The 22,615-nt window shown below is 41.2% G+C and overlaps 1 protein-coding gene across 19 annotated transcripts in view; it reads left to right on the plus strand.

Annotated features, from left to right (window-relative positions):
• EPB41L2 (erythrocyte membrane protein band 4.1 like 2) overlaps positions 1 to 22,615 on the plus strand; it is a 207,729-nt gene that overhangs the window by 116,558 nt on the left and 68,556 nt on the right. For all 19 annotated transcript variants that reach the window (XM_082729642.1, XM_082729646.1, XM_082729641.1 and 16 more), the window contains exon 4: positions 9,785 to 9,889. In XM_082729642.1, coding sequence (XP_082585768.1) covers positions 9,785 to 9,889 — 105 coding nt within the window. The remainder of the gene's footprint in view (positions 1 to 9,784; positions 9,890 to 22,615) is intronic.

Genomic DNA, 22,615 nt, shown 5'->3' on the forward strand with positions numbered 1-22,615 from the left:
CTACATAATCTTGTTAATGCACGTTTATCTGTCTGTGGGTGTGTGTGTGTATGTCTGTGTGTGTGTGTGTGTGTGTGTGTGTGTGTGTGTGTGTTAGTTTCCCTGTTCACTAATGAAAAGGTTTGGAAACTTTTTCATTCTTAATAAGGAAGATACATATGTGTGTGTATATACATGTATGTGTATATATTTGCACACATTTTATATATACATACATATGTATTATATATAATATACACACATCTTTTTGAGTAGTTGGAGAAACTTTTTCAAACTTAATTTTTTATGAATAATCAGGGAAACTTAAAAATCTTTCTTTACTGTAAATGGCTCATTTATTTCTGGAATTACATTTTCAACACACATACTCACACAATAATTGCATATGGTGTCTTCCTTTTTTGGGGGTTTGAATGGACTTTGGGACAGTGTACCGACAGCTCACTCAGACTGGTAGGAAAAGAATGGTCTGGAAAATGATGGCCTTACACTATTGGAGACCCCGTCTTTCCTCTTCTGTATGGTTTTCTTTGAGTTCCTCCACTGACATGACAATGTATCAGTTGTTGTGTTTGCTCTTTGCATACCTTTCTTTCCTTGGCCTTTCATATTTGCATAGTGTAGTTAGAGCGAGCGCAGAATACATAGCTCAAGGGCTGTCATGTATGGATCGCATTGTGCGCTTCCCAGCACCGGGGCCTCAGCGCACAATAACGACAGTGTGGAGGGGCCTACACGGAGACTGCGATGGCGCTTTACACAGCGCCAGTGGTGTGTGGCGCCCGCTGCAATCTGCCGCCTAAGCAGTTGCACAAATTCCTCCAAGTCGAGAGGTCTCCAGAAATGTCATGTTTTGGCCTCAGTAGCGAATGCCACAAATAACAGCACAGGCTCGGGGGACCTTGCTCAGCTTCTCGGATTCCAGTCTGCCTTTCTTTAGCTGGGTCTGCCGAGGATTGCTTTGTTTTATTTTGTTTTCAAGTCCCCAGAAGTTAGGTTTCCCACCCTTGAATAACATATTTCAAACCCATCTAAATTGTCTTGTTCTTTTTTCTCTTTGGGAGAGCTCTCATATATTCTGAAGTTTTTTAGAGATGAAGAAAAATCTGATAACCTGGCAAGTAGACGAAAGGGCTTTTTTTTGTTGTTTAATTTTTTAGCCCATTGATTTTTATATTGCTGGTCCATGCTATAGGGGGTTAGGGAGAGGCAGATAGGGGAAAAGAGATTGTAAAGCTTGTTGGTGTTTAATATAGAAATATTTCTCTTGAAAGTGTTCTTGGCAAGTTTTATTAACCATTTTATGATGTGGGAGCACCTGAGTAGCTCAATTGGTTAGGTGCTCACTGGGTCCTGGGATCCAGCCCCTGTCCAGGTCAAGCTCCCTGTTCAGCGGGGAGCCTGTTTCTCCCTCTCCCTCTCCAGTTCCTCCTGCTTGTGCTCTCTCTCTCTTTGTCAAATAAAATATAAAGTCTTAAAAAAAAACCAAAAAACAGTCGTATGGTATTGTTTAACTTGGTGCTACATTATTAGATTTGCACTTGACACAGATTATAGTCTGTAAAGATTCTAGTGTAAGATACAAAGCAGAGGTGTCCTTGCAGATAGCAAGAGGAAATAACAGTGAAGTTGATGTCTTAGTGAAGGAATGTACTATCTATAAAACCTCACTGTCCCCTGCTGTATGAAGGTGGGGCATGTCCGGCTCTTAAGAGGAAGAGGCAGATTCCCTTTTCTGCTTTTGTCCTTCCTCTAGTTCTCAAGAAGTATTTGGAAATGTTCTAATTACTAAAAAAGTTTAAGTGCGACGTAGAATTATGAAGATAAAATGTAGGTCTGTGGCTGTTCTTCTCCCAGAATGTAGTTGGCAGTGTGTGTTTGGTTTAGTTCCTGGAGTGTCTATGGTTGGTAGTCCATGAGCTAGATCCAGGAGATTGCGTAAGCCTGCTAGCCAGAGGCTGGAATTCTAGTCTCAGCTCTCCCAGGTTTTTGGCTGGCATTGTGGCACCGAGCCATTCCATCCAGCGGATATATTTTGGCCTCCTAGTGAGCTGGTTACTCAATGAAATGCTGCCCTAAGAGATGTTAAAGTAAGACATACTTTGCTTAAAGAATTCGGTCTCCAAATGTAGTATGAAAAGGAGTAGAATATAAGAATAAGTACCATAGATGTGCAATAAAGTGCTTGAAAGAGCAGGATGAATATCGGGAGACTGGAATAGATTTCATAGGGAAGGAGAATTTGGAGATTTGTCTGAAGGTAGAGTTTCAATAGTTTGAAATATATCAAGGAAAAAAAAGAAACTTAGAGTATATCTTGTTCAGTCCACAATCTTCTTTATCCGGCGTAATACCCCCAAAGTGCTGTGACAGCTAGTAGTACTGTATCTTAGGTACAGATAGTAAAACAAAATCTCTATGTTTTGTTTGGTTAGCAAATGCATATCTGTAGTCCTTCCCTGCAATAGAATCCAAATTATTGTTTATTAAAGGAAAAAGTCAAAACAATGGTAATAGGAGAAAATTGCCAGGGTGCCTGGGTGGCTCAGTGGGTTGAGCGTCTGCTTTCAGCTCAGGTCATGATTTCGGGGTCCTGGGGTTGAGCCCTGCATCATGTAATTGCCCTGTGTCCCTGTGTCAGTCTCCTCACTCAGCAGGGAGTCTGCTTCTCCCACTGTCTCCCCCTTCCCTGTCCCCATTTCTTTCTCTCTCTCTCTCAGATAAATAAATAAAATCTTAAAAAAAAAAAAAAAAGAGAAAATTGCCTTCCTGGATTGAAATATAGAGTACTAATGTTTATGGATATCACAAATAAAAATTCAGGTCTTCAAAAGAAATTCAGGAAATCAGTCTGAGAAGTAGGTTAAACTCTCTGTAACCTCAGTTTTCTCATTTGTGAAACGAGATTGGATGAAATAAGTGTGAAAGTTCTTTAATCATATTTAAAATCAGTTATTTTTAGAGCAACTCAGAAGGGTCCTGTGATTTCAGCTGCCTTTTAATGAATCCATATAAAGTGTCAAATATTTTATTAAGCACTTTAAATATACCTCATTTAATTATCACCATTTTACAAGGAGTATTTGTACTTTAGAGAGAAGAAACTGAGGCATGGTAAAGCTAAGTAACTTGCCTCTGCTTATATACCCTGTTAAAAAGTAGGGCTCTCAATTCAGATCCAGGTCACAGCATTTTGCTGCAATATTTTTCCTAGTATAGTTGAGAATCCGTGATTGTTCTGACAGGTGTGGTACACACAAGAATCTGGAGGGGATGGGGGCTCCTGGGTGGCTCATTTGGTTAAGTGACTGCCTTCATCTCAGGTCATGATCCCGCATCGGGCTCCCTGCTCAGCGAAGAGCCTGCTTCTCCCTCTCCCTCTGCCTGCTGCTCTGCCCACTGGTGCTCTCTAGCTCTCTGTCAAAGAAATAAATAAAATCTTAAAAAAAAAAAAAGAATCTGGAGGGGAGAAGAAACAATTTCTACTGGCATACCCCCCACATCTTTCTATATTACAATTATAAGTTGAGTGTTGGTTCCCCTCCCCTGAATGATGAGAATTAGCCTTTGCAGAGTGTGTTGTGAACAGAGTGAAGGCAAAGAGAAGTTGGGAGCCATGGGGTTCATATTGCTGACAGAGCACATGCAGGCAAGTTTGATTAGCAGATGAGTTCTTATTGTTTCATGTTATTACATTTTGTATATAGTATTTAATATGGGATAATCGGGTATATTTTCTTTATAAGAGAAGAAGAGAAAAAAATTTATAATTTTTGAGTTAGTGTCCAAAAGCAGATCGGTTTCAGGTGGCTTAAGAGTAACTTCTCTGGGTATTTTGTTATAATTTACTTTGGTCAATCCTTATTGCTTAGCTTATGTTTCTTTCCCTCTTGGCTTGATGGCTTTGCTGTATTATTTTTAAAAATGTCAAAACCTTTTGAATGTTAGTGAGTCAGAATAATAAATAGTGGAAGAAAGTGATTGTAGAGTACTAGATTTCATTTTATGTGGTTAGAGACCCATGTAGTTTCCTTAATTTGAGAGTTTTAAGCATTAATTAGCCTTTATGTCTTTAAAAAATTTTTTTTTTAAAGATTTTATTATTTTTAGAGAGAGTGCTTCTGTGCACATCGGCGGGGCAGTACAGAAAGAGAGGAAGGAGAGAGACAGAATTTAAAGCAGACTCCTTGCTGAGTGTGGAGCCGGATGTGGGGCTCGATCTTATGACCTTGTGATTAAGACCTGAGCAGAAATCTACTCACATGCTTAACTGACTGAGCCACCCAGGCGTTCCCATTACATCCTTTAATATTGCCTCTCACGTGTTTTCTGTACTGTTTTCAATTAGAGGTTTTTAAAAAAATTTTTTTTTTTAAGATTTTATTTTTAATTGACCTCTCCATCCAACTCGGGGCTTAAAGTTACAACCCTGAGATCACGCGTCCCATTCTCCATTGACTGAGCCGGACATGTATCCCTTCAGTTAGAATGAGGAGGTCTACATAGGTTTCCTTAGAATTCTGTCCTCCATGTCTGAAATTCTTTCATATTTTTCTTCTTTCTTTGCTGCATTCTGGGTAGCTTTTTTTTTTTTTTTAAAGATTTTATTTATTTATTTGACAGACAGAGATCACAAGCAGGTAGAGAGGCAGGCAGAGAGAGAGAGAGAGAGAGAGAGGAGGAAGCAGGCTCCCCGCTGAGCAGAGAGCCCGATGCGGGACTCGAGCCCAGGACCCTGAGATCATGACCTGAGCTGAAGGCAGAGGCTTAATGCTCTGAGCCACCCAGGCGCCCTCTGGGTAGCTTTTTAAGATCCATCATCCGGGTCACTGGTTTTCTGTCTGTGTCAAACTCTGTCCATTTGGATTACAACTGATTGTTAACATGTTTTAGTTATAGATATTCTGTTTGGTTCTTTTCAGAATCTGATTTTTCATAGTTATTTATTGATATTATATAATATTCATTTATTTCTTTAAACAGATGAAAGTGTTCTGTACTTGAGAATTCCATTATCTATATAGTCTCTGAAGATCTAATTCTGTTCTTGTAATCTCAGTAGTAGTGATGGGTTCCCTTGTGCATGCTTTGATTATTTTGGTTATATTTCTTGGGATTTTATATTTGGGAATCATTTGCTTCAGCCCAGACAGCTGGATACATCCAATTCCGAATCAGTTTAAACCAAATTCTTTTTTTTTTTGAGATTTTTGAATCAAAAAGATAATGAGTAAACTCTGTGTGTGTGTGCATGCACACATGTTTAATAAATCATATTAATAGTAATAAGAAATGTTAACGCCAGTCTCCAAAACTGCTTGGTGGGCCAAATAATGATAATTTTTTTTCTCCTTCATTTCTTGAGAAATGGTTTGTAGAACAGTAATTCTGATGTAGAGTACGTTAGTAAGCAGTGTATTAAAATAAGATAGTGCTTTATTTAGCCAAATAATTTTGGGACACGTCAGGTAAACAAGTTTTTTTCATCATAGAGCTTCTCAGGATATCTTGCATGCAAAACAGGAAGTTCGATGCATAACAGTTAAGCAGAATTTTTCTATGTCCCACTCTTACTTTCCTTTTGGGGGATGGGAGATATACATGGAACATCTCATGGGACTAGTGGGACCAGTGGAACATGCTTGCTGCTGGAAGTCTGCCTCCTGATACCCTTTGCTTCTGCTTATTGCTTTCTCTCTGTCTTTACCTCTGTGTTTATACCACTCATCTTGTATTTAAACTTGCTGAGGGAAGATGTGATTGTATGTGATAATCTTTATCCTAGAGTAAGATATTGTCTTTGAGTAGAGCTATTGTATGAAGCTGTATCATAGGTCCTTGGTTAGTATTCTTTGGACCAGTTGGACCAGGTCTCTAGTTATTTCTAGAGAGGTAGATTCATAGGACTTTGTTTTCCCTTGGGGAACTTCCTTTTTATTTTCTGTCATTTGACAGTAAATTTTCCAGGACCATCTATGTCTTATTTATCATTGTTTTCACGATGTCTTAACAAGGGAACTAAAACACATTAGTTGCTGGATCAGTCTGTGTGGAGCCTTTCACCTTGGCAAGCTCTGGCAGTCTTCTGAGAGTGGAACAGTATACCTGGCAGGCATTGTGTATGACTTGTCCATTATGGATGGGTCATTTTTCTCCCTCTTACTTTATTCTCCAGTATCTTTTGTAGAGAAATTGGCTCCATCAGACTCTATAAACATCCAAAGTGAAAAAGAAGTTCTTTCGAATATGTTCTTTCTATGCCTTGTGATGGAAGTAATTTCCTTTCAGATTATTTCAGATGCCACAGTCTTGGTGAAGCTGTGGTTTTTCTCCGACCCCGTTACTCATCACTTGGTATTTGTATCTTTCAGTACCTGCCCCACGGTATTTCTGCATTTTTATCTTCCAGCCAGACTTTGAGTGCATGGAGGGTGGAGAGGTTGAATGGAAGCTTCAGTAATATCTGTGTGCAGTTAAGATCTAATCAAGCATTTCACAGAGAATAGCAGAGAAGCAGTCTGAGCCTCTAGAAGATACTTTGGCATTTGTTGCATGAGGACTAATGAAAGAACAGTTGCCAACAGGATTCAGCTGGCCGAGTAGGGCACTTGATTTGGCACGGTGAATGTACTGTCTCACTGGGAAAATTTGGCCCTCACAGTGAGCTGTAAGATACTTGTGATTTCCTTTTACAGTTACAGAGACTCAGTGGCTTGCCTATCGTCACGCTTGTGTAGTAACAGTAAAGTGCCTACAGGCTGTTGAATGACCAGGGGACTGGGTCTGACTCCACCCCCTGTGCGGCTGCCTCTGGGCTGCCCAGCACACCACCGCCCAGTTGTGGTGCTGAGCTTTGTGCATGTTTCCCCCTTAGTCCTTCAGGGGAATTCTCTCCGTGAGAGCATGTTTCTATTTTTGAAACTGAAACCAGTGAGAAAGTATGATTTACTAATAAAGTTTCACTCTGATCCTGTGTTGGAATATGTTTTCTCTTTGGACTGAGGTAGATGTATTTTCATAGACATTTATTATCTGAAATATCCTTTTTACCCTAATTTCAAGTTGTGTTACCATAAAATAGTATGACTTTCCTTTTGATTCCGTGACATTTCTTCATGATATCTACAGCTAACTGGTTTCAGTAGTTTGCTCATTTGAAAGTAGTTGTCACATAGAGCAAGACATTTTTAGAAATGATAAGTTTGGGAACTTTATCTGATTGAAGTTCAACTTCTTATGTTAGCTTCTGCTGAGTTTTTAGTGTCTTTCTAAATAAGACGTTGATCTCTGTTTTATAGTAGATAAAATGTTCCCTGTGAGTCCTTTGTATCTCGTAAATGCATGGGGGATGATGTCCAAGTAGATAGATGTGGTCTAAGCTGTAGCTGACTGCTGTCTTTGCCATCTCAGATAAGGAAGGTTCCTAACTACAAAGTGGATGCTGAAATTGTAGCTAAGGTCAGTCACTAGAAGCCTGAAGAGGTGAAATATCATCTAATTAAAAATAAGTATGTTACATATAGTACACTACATAGTTGAATCAGTAAGCATTTTTTGACCAGCTGTTATGATGGACAGCTTTCTGGTCACTGGGCATTCAGAAGTGAACAATGTTGTTGAAATTCATGTCTGAGAATTCACTAATTCTATCTTAAATTATTGATTAACTCTAAAATATTCTTTGAGGTGCCTGGGTAGTCAGTTAAATGTCCTGCTCTTGATTTCCACTCAGGTCATAACCTCAGGGTCACAAGATTGAGCCCTGTGTCGGGCTCCATGCTGAATGTGGAGCCTGCTTAAGATTCTCTCTCTGCACCCCTTCTCTGCCCATGTATGTGCACATTCTCGCTTTAAAAAAAAGAAATTCTTTTATTTGCAACCATATCTCTTCATATCTATTCCAGGTTCCTATAAAAAGACCATAGTTTTTACTGTATGGTTTAAGAAAGCCAGCCATCATGCTTAAAATTAATTTAAGATACCTCTAAGCTCAGAATTTTAATTATATAGGTTAATAATTGCATGCAGATCAAATAATGAAATTGAGAGCCTTTCACTGTAAAAGCTTAAGCCAAAAATCTCATATAAATGAAATCAGTCACTTTTCATGTTATAGAGCTCACCAGCTTCTAATAATAAGAGCCAATATTGATTAAGCCCGGTATGCCACCCACACTGTTCTAAGCTCCTTGGATGTCTTATAGCTCACTTAGCACTCACTGCTCCCATGGTGCCTTCTGTTGCTCCATTTCACAGATGTGCAAATTAAGGCAAGTAGAAGTAAAGTGGCTTTTCCTTGGCCACATAATTTGTAAGTGGTCAAGGTACAGTGCTTACTATGCTGAAATAATTTGTCTTTTTATCCTTCTTCCCTCTACTGTTTAGTATAATTCTATTCTTCTTTTTTTTTTTTTCCCCTAAGAAACATTATTATAAAAGGTACGGTAATAAAGTTCCAGATTATCCTTGGCATGTCTTTCAGACATGAGTTTTCCACCTCTACTTCCACGAAGCCTAGGAAGAAAAAGCTAGAGAGAAACCAGCCCTTGAATTGAGTTTCTCTGAAACTGCCTTTTGCAGTCCCTTATCAGAGTTGTACTTATTTGACATTAAATGTCCTTCATATCTTACTGCCTTGTTTAAGATACATCTGTGAAAGACATTTATTTCCACACAGTGGATGAATGAATGAGTATCCATTTTGAGAGTGTAAGGGCATTCATCTTGAGGATGAAAATGTCTGAGGGCGGGTTCGGTTTTCACTTGAGGTCCAATAGCTACTTACTTATATCATTGCGGGGTAAGGGGAGGCCTGTGTCTGAGACCTCACAGTTGGGCCTGCCTAGGGATATGCATCTTAATTGGGAATGTCACTGCTTTATGTTTTGTCACCGATTAGACAATGAACTTTTCTTCTGTGGCTGTTAAAGTCTTTTATATCTCTGTGGATAGCAGTTTCTTAGCATTTTTTTTAAAAAAAGATTTTCTCTATTTATTTGAGAGAGAGTGCAAGAGAGAGATGGTGGGAGGGGGAGAAGCAGGCTCAGAGAGCCTGAGGTGGGGCTTGATCCCAGGACCCCAGGACCTGAGTTAAAGACACACGCTTAACTGACTGAGCCACCCAGGGAGCCCCAACAAAACAAAACAAAATACAGCAAACTATTTAAGGCAAAAGTTTGTTACATCCTTGGAGGCAACTGATTTTATTCTCCCAGTTCTGTTAGTATCTTAAAGTTTTGTCTTGAAGACTGAATGTCTTACTTATCATTATCAAGAGAAAGCCTAACTTGAATTGAAAACAATTTTATTTCTGTTCTACCAATATCATGGAACAGAAATCAAACCTAAGTACTGATGGGATAAATGATGTTAAGATACAGTGAAGAGTAGGGTCAGATAATTTTCCCGGGGGAATGCCTTGTAGAGAGGACATAAGCCACCTTAAGGAATTGAGAGGGGCAGTTTGGACATATTTCTGTACTATTTAAAAATTAAATGAACTCCTAGCACCTTACTTTTTGAGTCCTTTTTATATTTTTGTGGAGTAGAAAGTAAAGCATAGAGCATTAGATCATGTTTTCATTCTAGAATTTATGCTTTGTATATATGGTGGGGAGAGCGAGGATTCTAAAGTGAAAAAGTTGTTCGTCGCTCTTTTGTATTATAAAAGATTGGGAAACATTTTATATTACACTAAATATTATCTGATGTGAATTCCTTCATTTATAGTATTCATGGAATCTTCAGTGCTTGAAAAGTAAAGATACCTTTTCTTTTCCCTCAGAAACGTGCTAAGGGACAAGTGTTATTTGACAGAGTGTGTGAACATCTCAATCTTCTGGAGAAGGACTACTTTGGACTTCTATTTCAGGAAAGCCCTGAGCAAAAAGTAAGTGAAATGATTCACGTTTATTTGTATCTTCTTAGAAAAATGTTGTATTTTTTTTATGCAGTATAAAATTTTGCCTTAAAATTTATGACATTTTATATCCATTTTAGAAATTTGGTAAATATAAAAAACCCATGCAAAGAGAATCACCTATAACTTATTGCCCTTGTGTGTATGTTTTTCCACTAATATTGTAAGCAGAGAGAATGGAATGTCTTATTCGGTGTTAATTATTAGAGACTGAAAGAACTGATTTAAAAATTTTTATGTTGGATTTTTAGCTCTTGAATTTCACTTGTATGGTAGAAATTAAGCATGCCTGAAAAGCAGGGAAGGAAGCAAATGGGAAGGAATGTCAAGAGTATTGGACGCTTGGGAGAGAGCGTTTGCCTTGCTGTACAGATGTGGTGGCTGTGTGGGGTAAACGCATTCTCTGCCCTGTTGGGTTACTGAGAAGCAAAAAAGGAGGTGAGGTAGATTCAGGTAGTAGTTTCGAGCGGTTCGGACCCCTTGTAACTCTGCCTGACATCAAGAGTGTTGAGATTGTTCTGCTCCAGGAATTTCCCAACAGGATCAGACTGCTGTAATGCTTGATGCTGACCATTAGCATTCCAGGGAGTGTCAGGGCCTCTCAGTTTTGTATGTAATTTTAAAGAGAGAACGATTACGGTCAACTATTTTACCAGAACTATTAAAGAGAGAACTATTAATCCAGTCTGGCAGTTAACTAACCTGCAGCCTTCTGTCTTAGTCGACTAGTCTGGGCATTTCTAACGTAGTACTATAGACTCAGTGTTTTATCAACAATGCTGGAAGGCTGGGAAGTCCAAGATCAAGATATGCACAGGTTCAGTGTCTGGTGATGGCCCACTTTCTGGTTCATAAGGGCGTGCCTTCTGGGTCCTCACAAGTGGAAGGGATGGGGACCTCTCTGAGCCTCTTTTATAAGGGGACTACTTACTCTTCCTGTTCACGAGGCCTCCACCTTCGTGACCTCATCACCTCCCAAGGGCCCCACCTCCAAATATTGTCACACTGGAGATTAGGTTTCAACTACAAAGGGTATGGACGGCCTCACACATCCATTCAGTCTCTAGCACTTTCTTTCTTCCTTGTTAAGAAAGGACTGTTTCCTCTTTTACTTGACTTTAAGTAATGGGATATAACTGGGGGAGAAGATACTGAGTGTAGGGCTACACTCAGTGTAGGACTGAGTGTAGAATAAAGTTTTCGTCCTGTTGCACCCTAGAGTGAAGCCCTTTTAGCTCTATTAGACTGAGGTTGTGGAGAGACTTGCTGAGATCGGGCTGAGATAGTTACTTTCTTGTATCTAACATTTTTGTCACAGTCAATAGAACAAAATAGCGAGTTGAGGAACATAGGCGGTGAAGTTTATTTAGGCGGTGAAGTTTATTTGCCCACATGCTGTCATTGTTTATGTGTCCTGGTAATGAAATACAGGGAATTAAGGGTGATAATTACATATAAATCAAGTTTTCTCAATTTGTTTAGTCTTAAAGCTTTACTACTTAATTGGTGGTTTAATTCCACATTTAAACAAAAGACAATTAAATTGCATGCCTGCCTGCAGAATAGTGTGCAAGTATTCTTATTAGAATTCCGCTTAGAATACTTTTCTCAGAAGTAGTAACATATTAGATATTTGACTAAATAAACTAGGTGCTCCTTTTAGACATGAAATGAAAAGGTGGTTCTTGATAATATTTCTAATCCTCTGCCCTTCTGCTGGTCCTCAAAACTATCAAAGAGAAAGTGATGGGAATTTGCCCATCATTATCCACTCTTTCCTGAGATTACATATGGGGAGAGTCATAAGAGCATTTAAACTTTGTGAAAGAGAGAAACCATCTAGCATATTGTAAAATATGAGAAGAACACATATTGTTAGTAGAAACAGGATATGCTACATAAAGACATCTGGTATTTCTGCAACCCTAGATTTACACGTGAAAGAGTGGTATTTAGATAGTAGGATTCACTAGTTTTTATTTTTATAACTTCCAACATATGTGTCTAGTCCATGTCTTTGACCTGAATCTCAGACTCTTTTTAACTTCCTATTGGACACTGCACTCAGTTGTCTCAGAGCAAACTGGCATCTTCCCCTTAAACTTCATCTGTCCCCTGAAGAGTGGATATTGGTCACTTCCACTCTTTCCACTGCTTGTCAGTCAGAGAGGTCTGTATTTTCTATCCGATAACATACCTTGCCTAGTTTTCTTGGTCCTCAGTTTTGGCTTTGGTTTAGACCCCTGTCCTCTCTTGCTGTGACGATTTTGTTACTTTCTATGGGGGTGAATGGTCTGGTCCCTGGCCCCTAGGATCACACTTCACACTGTTGCTACACAGAGTTCTCAGGAGTGCATATGGGATCTTGGCACTCCCTGGTTTAGCACCATTGAATGGATCCAATCTGACCCAATCAGTATGACTGACAAAGCCCTACTTTGTTTGTTTCATTTCTCATTAACCTCCCACATACATACACTGCACACCAAAATTCTCTCCTAACAAGAGCCCTGTTGGTCTGTACCATATCTGCTTGAACATACTGTTCTTCACATTTGGAACATCCTTTATTTGAATGCCTACTTTAGATTTAAGAACACTACTCCAGGGGATTCCCCTTGACCGCTTTCCATTACCATTTCTCCTGTTCCCCACTTGAGGAGAATTGACCACTTCTTCCATCTGCTATTTAGACATTTAGCACAAATCTCATTTGTGTCACCCTTTCTTCCCAGTACTCTCAGAACTTCTTCCCATTACTCTAGGAACTCCACACCCTTTTATTTTTATAGCCTCAGTCTTTCTAGACATTAACAAATATTTATTAAATACTGCCTTTGTGCCATCCTATACGCTTTAGGATGACCACTAGCAAAAATATAAAATAAGAAATGTTAGCAAGGATATGAAGAAACTGGGACCCTCGTGCATTGGTAGTGGGAATGTTAAATCATGTAGTTATTGCAGAAAACAGTATAGAGGTCACTCAAAAAATTATAAATAGAACTATATGATCCAGGAATCCTGTTTCTGGGTATATGCCCAAATGAACTGAAAGCAGGATCTTGAAGAGAGATTTGCACACTCATGTTCATTGCAGCATTACTCACAATAGCCGAGAGGTGGAAGCAAGCCAGTGTCCACCAATGAGTGAATTGGATAAACAATATGTGGTAGATACAATATGTGGTGAATGGAATATTATCAAGCCTTAAAGAAGGAGATCCTGTCACATGCTATAACATGGATGAATCTATAGGACATTATGTGAAACAAGCCAGTCACAAAAAGATGACAAGCACTGTGATTCCGTTTATATGAGATATCCATAGTCAAGCTCGTGGAAGCTGAAAGTAGAACGGTGTTTGCCAGGGACTAGGGCAGGGGGGGAAATGGGGGGCTGTTGTTCCATGGGTATAGAGTTTCAGCTGTGCAAGGTGAAGTTTCAGAATCTGTTGCACATCAATGTGAGTATAGTTAGTATTGCTGAACTATATACTAAAAATTAGTGAAGATGGTAAACTCTAGGTTAAAAATATTCCCTGTATGCAGGGTGCCTGGGTGGCTAAGTGCGTTAAAGCCTCTGCCTTCGGCTCAGGTCGTGATCCCAGAATTCTGGGATCAAGCCCAGCATTGGGCGCTCTGCTCAGCAGGGAGCCTGCTTCCTCCTGTCTCTCTGCCTGCCTCTCTGCCTACTCTCTCTCTGTCAAATAAATGAAATCTTTAAAAAATAAATAAATAAATAAATAAATTCCCTGCATGCAAACCAGCGTATTACTGTGAATCCAGCAGTAAATAGTTAAGACAAAGACTGTCTTCGCAGATGTCCCCACTATGTTCCAGCTGAGGAGACTGTGAAGAAAAAGCTATATGGTTATCAAAATTTGGTTACTGCTCTATAGGAAACGGTATTAATGGTGAGGACAGCTAAGAGCGAATGCTGCTTGAGGAAGGAGAGACCTAAAGTGGGTGGGCTTGAGCTATTGGGGGGTGGGATGAAGGGGGGTTAAACAGCACTGCTCACCAAACGGAGGACATGGCCTCAGTTGAAGTTGTGGTAGCAAAAGACAAGTAACGAATTTCTTTTTAAGATTTATTTATTTATTTGAGAGAGAGAGAGACAGTGAGCAGAGGGAGACAAGCAGACTCCCTGAAGAGTGGGGAGTCTAACATGGGGCTTGATCCCAGGACCCTGAGATCATGGCCTGAGCCTAAACCAAGAGTCAGATGCTTCATCAACTGCCACCCAGATCGCCCTAGTCAGATAACGAATTTAAGAGAGATTGAGGAAGGAGGTAAAAGCAATCTGCTGACATAACACCAGTAAGGCCTAGATTTTTGGATGAATGGAGATCTCATTTAGTGAGTTGGGGAGGGCCTAGTTAGGGGGATGGTAGGGTATATCATGAATGTCATTTCAAGACATGTTTACTTTAAGTCAGATAACAACTTTTAGAAGAACAAGTAAATTTTATATATATTTTAAAGAATGAGTGCTAATATTGCCTGGGTGGCTCAGTCAAGTAAGCATCGACTATTAATTTTGACTCAGGTCATGGTCTCAGGGTTGTGACATTGAGCCCTACATCAGACTCTTAAGATTCTCTCTCTTCCTCTCCCTCTCTCTCTGTGTCTCCCCCCCCCCTCCTTTTTTTTTTAAAGTGACTTCTGGCATGGAAGAAATTCTCATGGTGGAACTCCAGAGTTCAGTGTGGTGGTTTTATTTCTGGACAGGAATATCCTATTTATATTGAGGCTCCAAGTTAGACATACTTATTTATAACTTTATCTTAGAATTAGAAAGTGACATAAAAAATATTCCGAATGGGGGTCAGGGTGGCTCATTTAGTTAAACATCTGACTCCTGTCTCAGCTCAGGTCTTGATCTCAGGGTTGTGAATTTGTGAGCTCCATGTCTAAACAAAAGAAACATGACTATTAATAGCCGATCGTTTGGGGATTCTCACAATGCTGCAAGCAAGGTTCTATGACTTCACACATGTTGTCTCCTACAGCCCTAAAAAGTTGATATTGTTAAGCACACTTTGAGCTGAGGCTTAGAACAGTTAAATAATTCACCCAAGGCCACCGAGGCAGTAAAAATTGAAGGTAAGATTCAAAACCAGGTAAACTAAGAAGGAAAAAAAAAAAAAACCATAATCGTCCTTAATTTTGTCAGTTAAAGGCATAAAAATGGGTACACTATTTTATAGCTATCCTGACTGGAAAAATGGAAGAATGTCGTCTTGCCTTAGAGGGATTTTTCATCTTATGAAATCCTAAAAACATCCTGCAAGACTTCATATATGGGTTGATGGAAAGTATTACGTGTTGTGTTCCCGATATGAGTTTTTCCAGTTGATATTTTTGTAATAGTATCAATAAATCTAAGGGACATCTTGACTTACCAGTACTGATTGTGAGATTCCATGCCAGTGCTTCTCTAAAGCAACATCCCCCCCCCCCTTTTTAGACTTATTTATTTTTTGAAGAAAGGGAGAGCGAGAGAGAGCTCCCAAGAGCTTGTGCAGGAGGGGCAGAGGGAGAGGGAATCCCAAGCAGACTCCAAGCTCAGTGCAGAGCCCGATATGGGGCTCCATCTCATGACCGTGAGATCATGACCTGAGCTAAAACCAAGAGTCAAATGCTTAATGGACTGTACCACTGAGGCGCCCCAAGGACTTTTTCCTTCTTGTCAGAATTAGCTGTGGGACAAATTTCCAACTAGGAATCCTATTTTTCTGCTATCCAGTCTTTCTTACTGTTAACTCCACCCAGGCACCCATACATGTACCCACCCACCCCACCACTTAGGCTCACTGGCTATGCCATGATTCCATTCTTCCCAGTTTAAAAATAGTCGTATCGCTATTTATATATGGGATACTGAAGGGCGTTATGTTATGGGCTGTGTTAAGTAGGTGGGATATAACCTTATCCCTCACACATTGGAGACAGAAAATAGATAAACTTTTTGGTCAGTTTCTTAGTCCATTTGGGTTACTATAACAAAATATCAGACTGGGTGGCTTATCAAAACAAATCATTCACATTTCTGAAGGCTAGAAGTTCAAGATCAGGGTGCCAGCATATTTGGTATCTGGTGAGGATATCTGACTTTGGTATCTGACTTCCGGATTTACAGTCCCTGTCTTCTTGCTGTGTCCTCACATGGTGGAAAGGATAAAGGAGTTCTATGGAGTGGCTTTTATAAGGGGTGCTAATCTTGATCACGAGGGCTCCACTCTCATGATCCAGTTATCCCCAAAGGCGCCACCTCTTAACACCATCACATTGGACATTACGATTTCAGCATAGAAATTTTAGGGGGACACAAACCTGACCATAACAGTCAGGCTTATATTATCTGAGTACATAGGTTTCTAGTAATCTCAGTTCAATGACACACTTTAATATTCCCTGTCCTCAATATCAGCTGGACATTTGTTAATGACTAGCTAGGGGGCACTTGCAAGTTTTATTAGCTTGACAAGGGTCTGAAAATTTTATATTATTGTATATTGGCAAATCTACGAATTTTAGAAGTGATATTAGCAGGTTAGAAATAACATTCTGTTCTAGAAATTGAGAATTTTGACCAATATACTGGACGGGGGCAGAAAAGGGACATTCTGCCCGGAAGAAAAGGAGTAGCTCCAGTGTGAACAAGGACAGTGTGCACGAGAAATTTCTGGCTGTTTGACGGGACTGCAGGGTGCGGTAGCCCCCGAGTCTCTATACAGGAGGGATCTGGAGCAACTGGCAAGTTGGAAGGAGGAGCTGGGTACTTGTCTTGAAGCTGTGTTTCCTCAGCAAGCACAGTGTTTATTTAAAAAAAAATTTTTTTTAAAGATTTTATTTATTTATTTGACAGAAAGTAGGAGAGCACAAGCAGGGGGACTGTCAGAATGAGAAGGAGAAGCAGGCTCCCTGAGCCTGATGTAGGACTTGAGCCCAAGACCCTGGGATCATGACCTGAGCCAAAGGCAGTTGCTTAACCAGCTGAGCCACCCAGGCACTCCAAGCACAGAATTTAACTTACATCATGGGTAAATTTCGGGTGCCTTGTGGGGAATCCTGATGATCCTAGGAAAGCTAGGCAAAGAACATTTTTTTGGAAGGTCTTGTATCTTATGCTAAGGACTTTTATCCTGATAGGAAGGGTTTTTAGAACGTGACATTGTTTGCATTTCAGAAAGAGTAACCTGTTGATGATTTGGAGGGAGATTATAGGGGACTGAGACCAGAGGCAGGAAGGTCAGTTGTCTAGACCAGAGGTGATGGAAACTAGGGCATGACATAAGGAGGAAAGATAAAGAGATAGAGATACTAAGTAGGGAATGTCTGTAGATGACTTTGTGGCCCACCATCTCTGTGGCATGAGGGCGATGGAGGGGTTGGCAGAATAAGTCCCACATTTGGCGCTTGGTAGCTGGGAAGCTTGTTGGAGACTTTTTTTTTTACAAAGGGACTTTGGAGGAGGAGCAGCAGTTTGGGGTCGGGGGTGGAGATAAAATCTCATTTTCATTTTGCTAAGTTGGAAATACTGGTAGGGTGTTGGCTACATGATGTTTGGGGATCAGGAAGTGGGTAGGTGAGGGATGAGGAACGTTAACCGTATACTGACTATGAGAGTGGGGTGGGACACCTGCCTGGCCCAGTTGGTTAAGCGCCTGCCTTAGTCATGATCGGGGATCCTGGGATCGAGCCCCATATCAGGCTCCCTGCTCAGCAGGGAGTCTGCTTCTTCCTCTCTCTCTGGTACCTCCTCACTCCTCCCCAGCCCATGTTCATGCTCACTCTCTCGCTTTCAAATAAGTAAGTAAACTCTTAGAAAAAAAAAAAAAAAGAAGAATCTGAGATATTTAAGAAAATTTGGTTATGAGGAGAGGTCAGGTGGGAGAATGAGAAAAGAGAATAGAGGCCGGCACCGTCCAGTAGAACTTGATGATGCTGAGATCTTCTAGACCTGCTCTGTCTATCTAGTATGGCAGCCATGAACCACAGATGGCTATTGATACCTTGAAATATGGCTGGTGTGACTGAGGAAGTGAAGTGAAATTTTATTCAATAGTACAAGTTTAAATGTAAGTACTCTCTTGTGATGGCTGGCTATTATATAGGACAGTACAGCACATTTCCTAAGGATTTGGGGGGTTGACAGATTTGCTTGGATGGGAAGAACTTCGGCTTTGGCTGTGGGGATGCCTGAGGAAAGGGTAAGGTTGGGGAGAGAGGAAAGGGATGATGATGTAGGACTCTGAAGTCAAGAAGAGGGTAAGTCTTGAGTAAAACGAGCAGCTTCATCCCCTGAGTCTGCAAGCAGTAAGCCCAGGAGTGGTGCAGCCAGAAGTAAGTCTGTGTCAAGTGAAGTGTGGGCTCAGAGCTCTGAACCCTCTGCTAAGAGTGACGAGGGGGTAGCACTGGGGACCCAGAGAGGCAGGCGACTAAGAACAAGTATGTGGATTGCTGTTGACAGTGCAGCCGAGATTGGAGCTCAAACAGTAGTGATGGCAGCAGAATGTATTGGTGTGTGCCCTCTGCACCCTGGGAGTAGTAATGGAGAAGTGGAGTATCGTGGGGGTCCCCAGTTGGCAGGGGTTATGGTAAGATCAATGGATGAGCTAGAAAATGGGAGCTGCCGCTGGAATGGTAATCTAGCTGATTATTCACGGGGACCCTGGAGGGAACATGCTGAAGCTGAAATGGGATAACGATTTGGGAGAAAAGAAGCTAAGAGCAGCTGCAGTGAAAATAAATGGGTAGAAAATTAGGAGAGGAAGGGGTTGTACCTGAGAGTAGGATGATGAAGTCTAACGAGGTGAACTCTGTGTGGTGACAGGACCTCACGTTCTGCATGAGAGGGGATGGCTGGAGTTCAGGAGAAACTCGGGTCCTTGAGGCAGAGAGTATTAGGATAAAGTTAAATTTGGAGAGGGGTTCTATATAGGATCCTCACTGATTGATGAAATGTGCAAAAGTTTGAAAAGGAACTCCTATTTCCTTATTTTACCTTGTAGTTTCTCTTGTGACATGGGAGATGAAAATGCCCATATAGTTAGGCACAGGCTTTGTTATTTAGGCTTTAATCATACGACATGGAGGGAATAAACGGGGCGGGGGGGGGTCCTTTCTGAGATGCGGACTTGTCAGAACATGAATGCTCACATGTAATTGACAGTATATTTTTCATGTATAATCTGATGTGCTTTCATAACTTTTGCATAATTTTTTATTCCTTGTCACTGATGAAAACAAAATTCAGTCCTCAAGATGTCTAGGCAAAAAACCTCTTATTTTTCTAAAGTAGATTTGAATGGTGTCTTAATTTTTCCACAGAATATCATTTCCATTGTATCAGCTTAGCTTAATCAGTCCTGTTGAGCATGAAACCCATGCAGTTTCAACAATAGGATACTGTACGGTACAGGAACTTAAGCTGCTTGCTTCATGCTGGATGTTATCCGTATTTATAGAAGTTTCAGTGACTTATTTCAACATAAGTTGAAGGTGAGGTGAACCCATAGTTATTTGTATGAAAATTTTCCATGGAGAGAAAATCTAAACTTCTCTTCACTTTTAGTGTAGTACTGTGTCTCCTGGTTGAGATCTTGGGTTGGAAGCCTTTCAGTTTACTCTTAAGTATGAAAATCTATCATTATTACTGTTAGAACTTTTTAATGTCTCTTGAGAAGTTTATGTAAACTTTACTATGGAAAATGCCATTAAAAATATGTGGAATCAAGCAACATGTTGCTCATTTATATATGGAAATTCGAGTCCATATAGTTCTTGTATTCATGTCTAACTGGAACCATCATTAAGGGTTTTGGACTCTCTTTAAAGGGAAAAATATTGTCTTGAATTTTTGATGTTAATAGAGTTTGGCACCTGGCCCAGGGATTATGTTATTTTGCTTCAAGCCAAATCGAAAGAGGAGTTTGTTACAAGTGTAGTTGTCATCCACAGCTAACTTTATGAAAGTTGATTGAAGTGTTTGTCTGATAGCGTGACCATTTCCCTCCAGAAACTCAAGCTAAAAACACAGATATTAAACTTTGTCATATATAAACTATTCTTTAATAAAATTCTATATTCAGTCCAGTGGCAACTTCTAATCCAAAGGCAGAAGTTTGAATCACGTTCTGCCAGATGCATAGTGAACATTTTTTTTTTTTTAAAGATTTTATTTATTTGACAGAGAGAGATCACAACTAGGCAGAGAGGCAGGCAGAGAGAGAGAGAGGGAGGAGGAGGCAGGCTCCCTGCCTAGCAGAGAGTCCAATGCGGGACTCGATCCCAGGACCCTGAGATCATGACCTGAGCTGAAGGCAGAGGCTTAACCCACTGAGCCACCCAGGCAGCCCCATGGTGAACATTTTGTTGTAACACAGAAAGCTATAGCTTTTCAGCTAACACCAGCATTAGGGCAGTGTTCTGTCAGACCTCATTTAGGCAAAGGTATAATAAAGGGGATCTGCTTCAGCGCTATAAATTCTTAAGGGAAATTGCAGATTTTAGGCAAACTTACACTTTTAACATTCAGTAATATAGGGCTGGGTGAATTCAATGTCTCAGACCTGGCCAGACTGAGAAGCACCACAAGTTAGTGAGAAAGGCACAGTTAAGCATTTTGAAAAAACTTCTAACTCTGGGGTCTTAGCATCCAGCCTGAAAGGGAATCAGGTGAGATGGACATTTCTGGCAGTGGTTTGGGAGAGGGAGGAATTTGGAGGTAGGTGTTGTGACGGTGTCCTGGTTCCATATCTAGGTCTGCTTTGTTCAGTGGCCTGCCGCCCAGGCAGCAGCCTATCTGGACCATGAATGGGCTGCTGCTGTTGATGGGCTTGGCCTCTCCTCTTTGTCCGGTGGAAGTGGTTAGCACCTTGGCAGAAGAAAGACTCTGGAGCTTGACATTATTAGATACAGCTGTTTAGTGTGATGTGGTGGAGTTCAATGACACACTTGTATGTGGGAACGTGGAAGGCCGTGATCTGCTAGGGCTTTCTGCGGGAGGTTGTCAACAATAGAATATTTAGCCAGTGAAGGCTGGGTGTCTATCTGTCAAGCCAGTTAAAGGACTCGAAAATGTCTACCTTCAACTTTTGGGAAAATACATTAAAAGCCATCTGTGGCCATACTGCTCAAGGGATGGTCCAGGAGACCCCAGCATAGGCACTACCTAGAATTTGTTAGAAAGGAAAATTCCAGGTCCTTACGGTGAACATAGGAGTCATAATCTATGTTTTGACGAGGTCTTCAGGGTCTCAGGTAAACCCTTAAGGCTTCAGAAGCACCATGTAGGAGGACCAAATATTCTTTTGAGGTGACACAATTGTAGAAGTTTGGAGTGTTACAAAAGCCAAGGGAGTAGGGGGCCCTGATGAGCCCAAGTGACTCATGGTTCCAGATATGTGCCAGTAGCCATGGACACTTAGGTAAGAGTGAGGCCATACCCGTTATGTGTGGACGTTTAGACCAAATTGTCTCTCAGATTTTTCCTAACACCAGCGTCTTATGAATCTATATGTAACAATTCATAATCAAGGGTTTATCTTTCTGTAGATGTGTCTGGTAAGAATCCCACTCAGGATCTTGGTACTCACCAGAGCTAATTATTCAAATAATAGGCACTCTAATAAAAGTACTCTAACTTTGGTCTTTTAAGAGGACCAGAGCATGGCAGTGGGCAGATATCAGTCAACAGCTCTTAATTTAGTACTTAATGGTTGCCTAAAGCTGCTGAGTGCTGTGGAGGATACAGGTAATGGGGTCTCTGATCACCCCTGCAGAGTTGCGGGAGGGTTGGGGAGACCTCCTGACTCCGCGGGGAGTGTTGGGGAAGTGAGCGTGCTCAGCAAAGGGAAAACCAGTCGGCAGGTGGCCGGAGTCCCTTCTGCTGCCACTGTTGGGTCACATCAGTAAACTCAGCCCACTTCGTGTGTGGGTCGGGGTCTGAAGAAAGGGAGAGAAGCCACTTCAGTCTTCCAGTATTCTGGCTGGCCATACTGTGGAAAGGGGCCGGGAGAATGACACCGCATCTGAATTTGGCTGGCTGGTGCGAGGAAACTTCTCACTCATCTCCTGGGTCTGTAGAGCTCTTTCACACTCTCCATGCTGTGCAGAAACCCTGTAGGGACTTTGTACAAGGGATTGGGGCTGCAGGCGAGAATGAAAGGTGCCAAGTGACGGGGACACAGGGCTATACCTTGGGATCCTAGAAGATGACGCTGCTCCCGCCATTGTCCTCCACCTTCTTTTTATTTATTTATTTATCAGGGGGGGGGGGAGAGCGAGCAGAGGCAGACAGAATGGCAGGCAGAGGCAGAGGGAGAAGCAGGCTCCCTGCTGAGCAAGGATCCCCATGCGGGACTCAATCCCAGGACACTGGGACCATGACCTTAGCCGAAGGCAGCTGCTTAACCAACTGAGCCACCCAGGCGTCCCTGTCCTCCACCTTCTGCGGCAGGCATCTGTAGCACCTGTCACAGAGTGAGACCTGGAAGGGTCTGTCTGAGTTGTTGGAGACCAGGGAAATCGTTTCCCTTCATGTTCTCTCTGCGTTCATGTTTTGAGGGTCCCTTCTCCCTTTCAGTTGACGAGCCGTTGTCGCTGATTCAGTTTCCTTACTGTGGTGGTTGCTTCCTTGGATGAAAGACCGTAACACATCGGACCCTCCTTCGTCTCTTCCCCAGC

This window comes from Mustela nivalis, assembly GCF_964662115.1.
Source record: "Mustela nivalis genome assembly, chromosome: 5".
In the NCBI taxonomy this organism is placed as follows: domain Eukaryota; kingdom Metazoa; phylum Chordata; class Mammalia; order Carnivora; family Mustelidae; genus Mustela; species Mustela nivalis.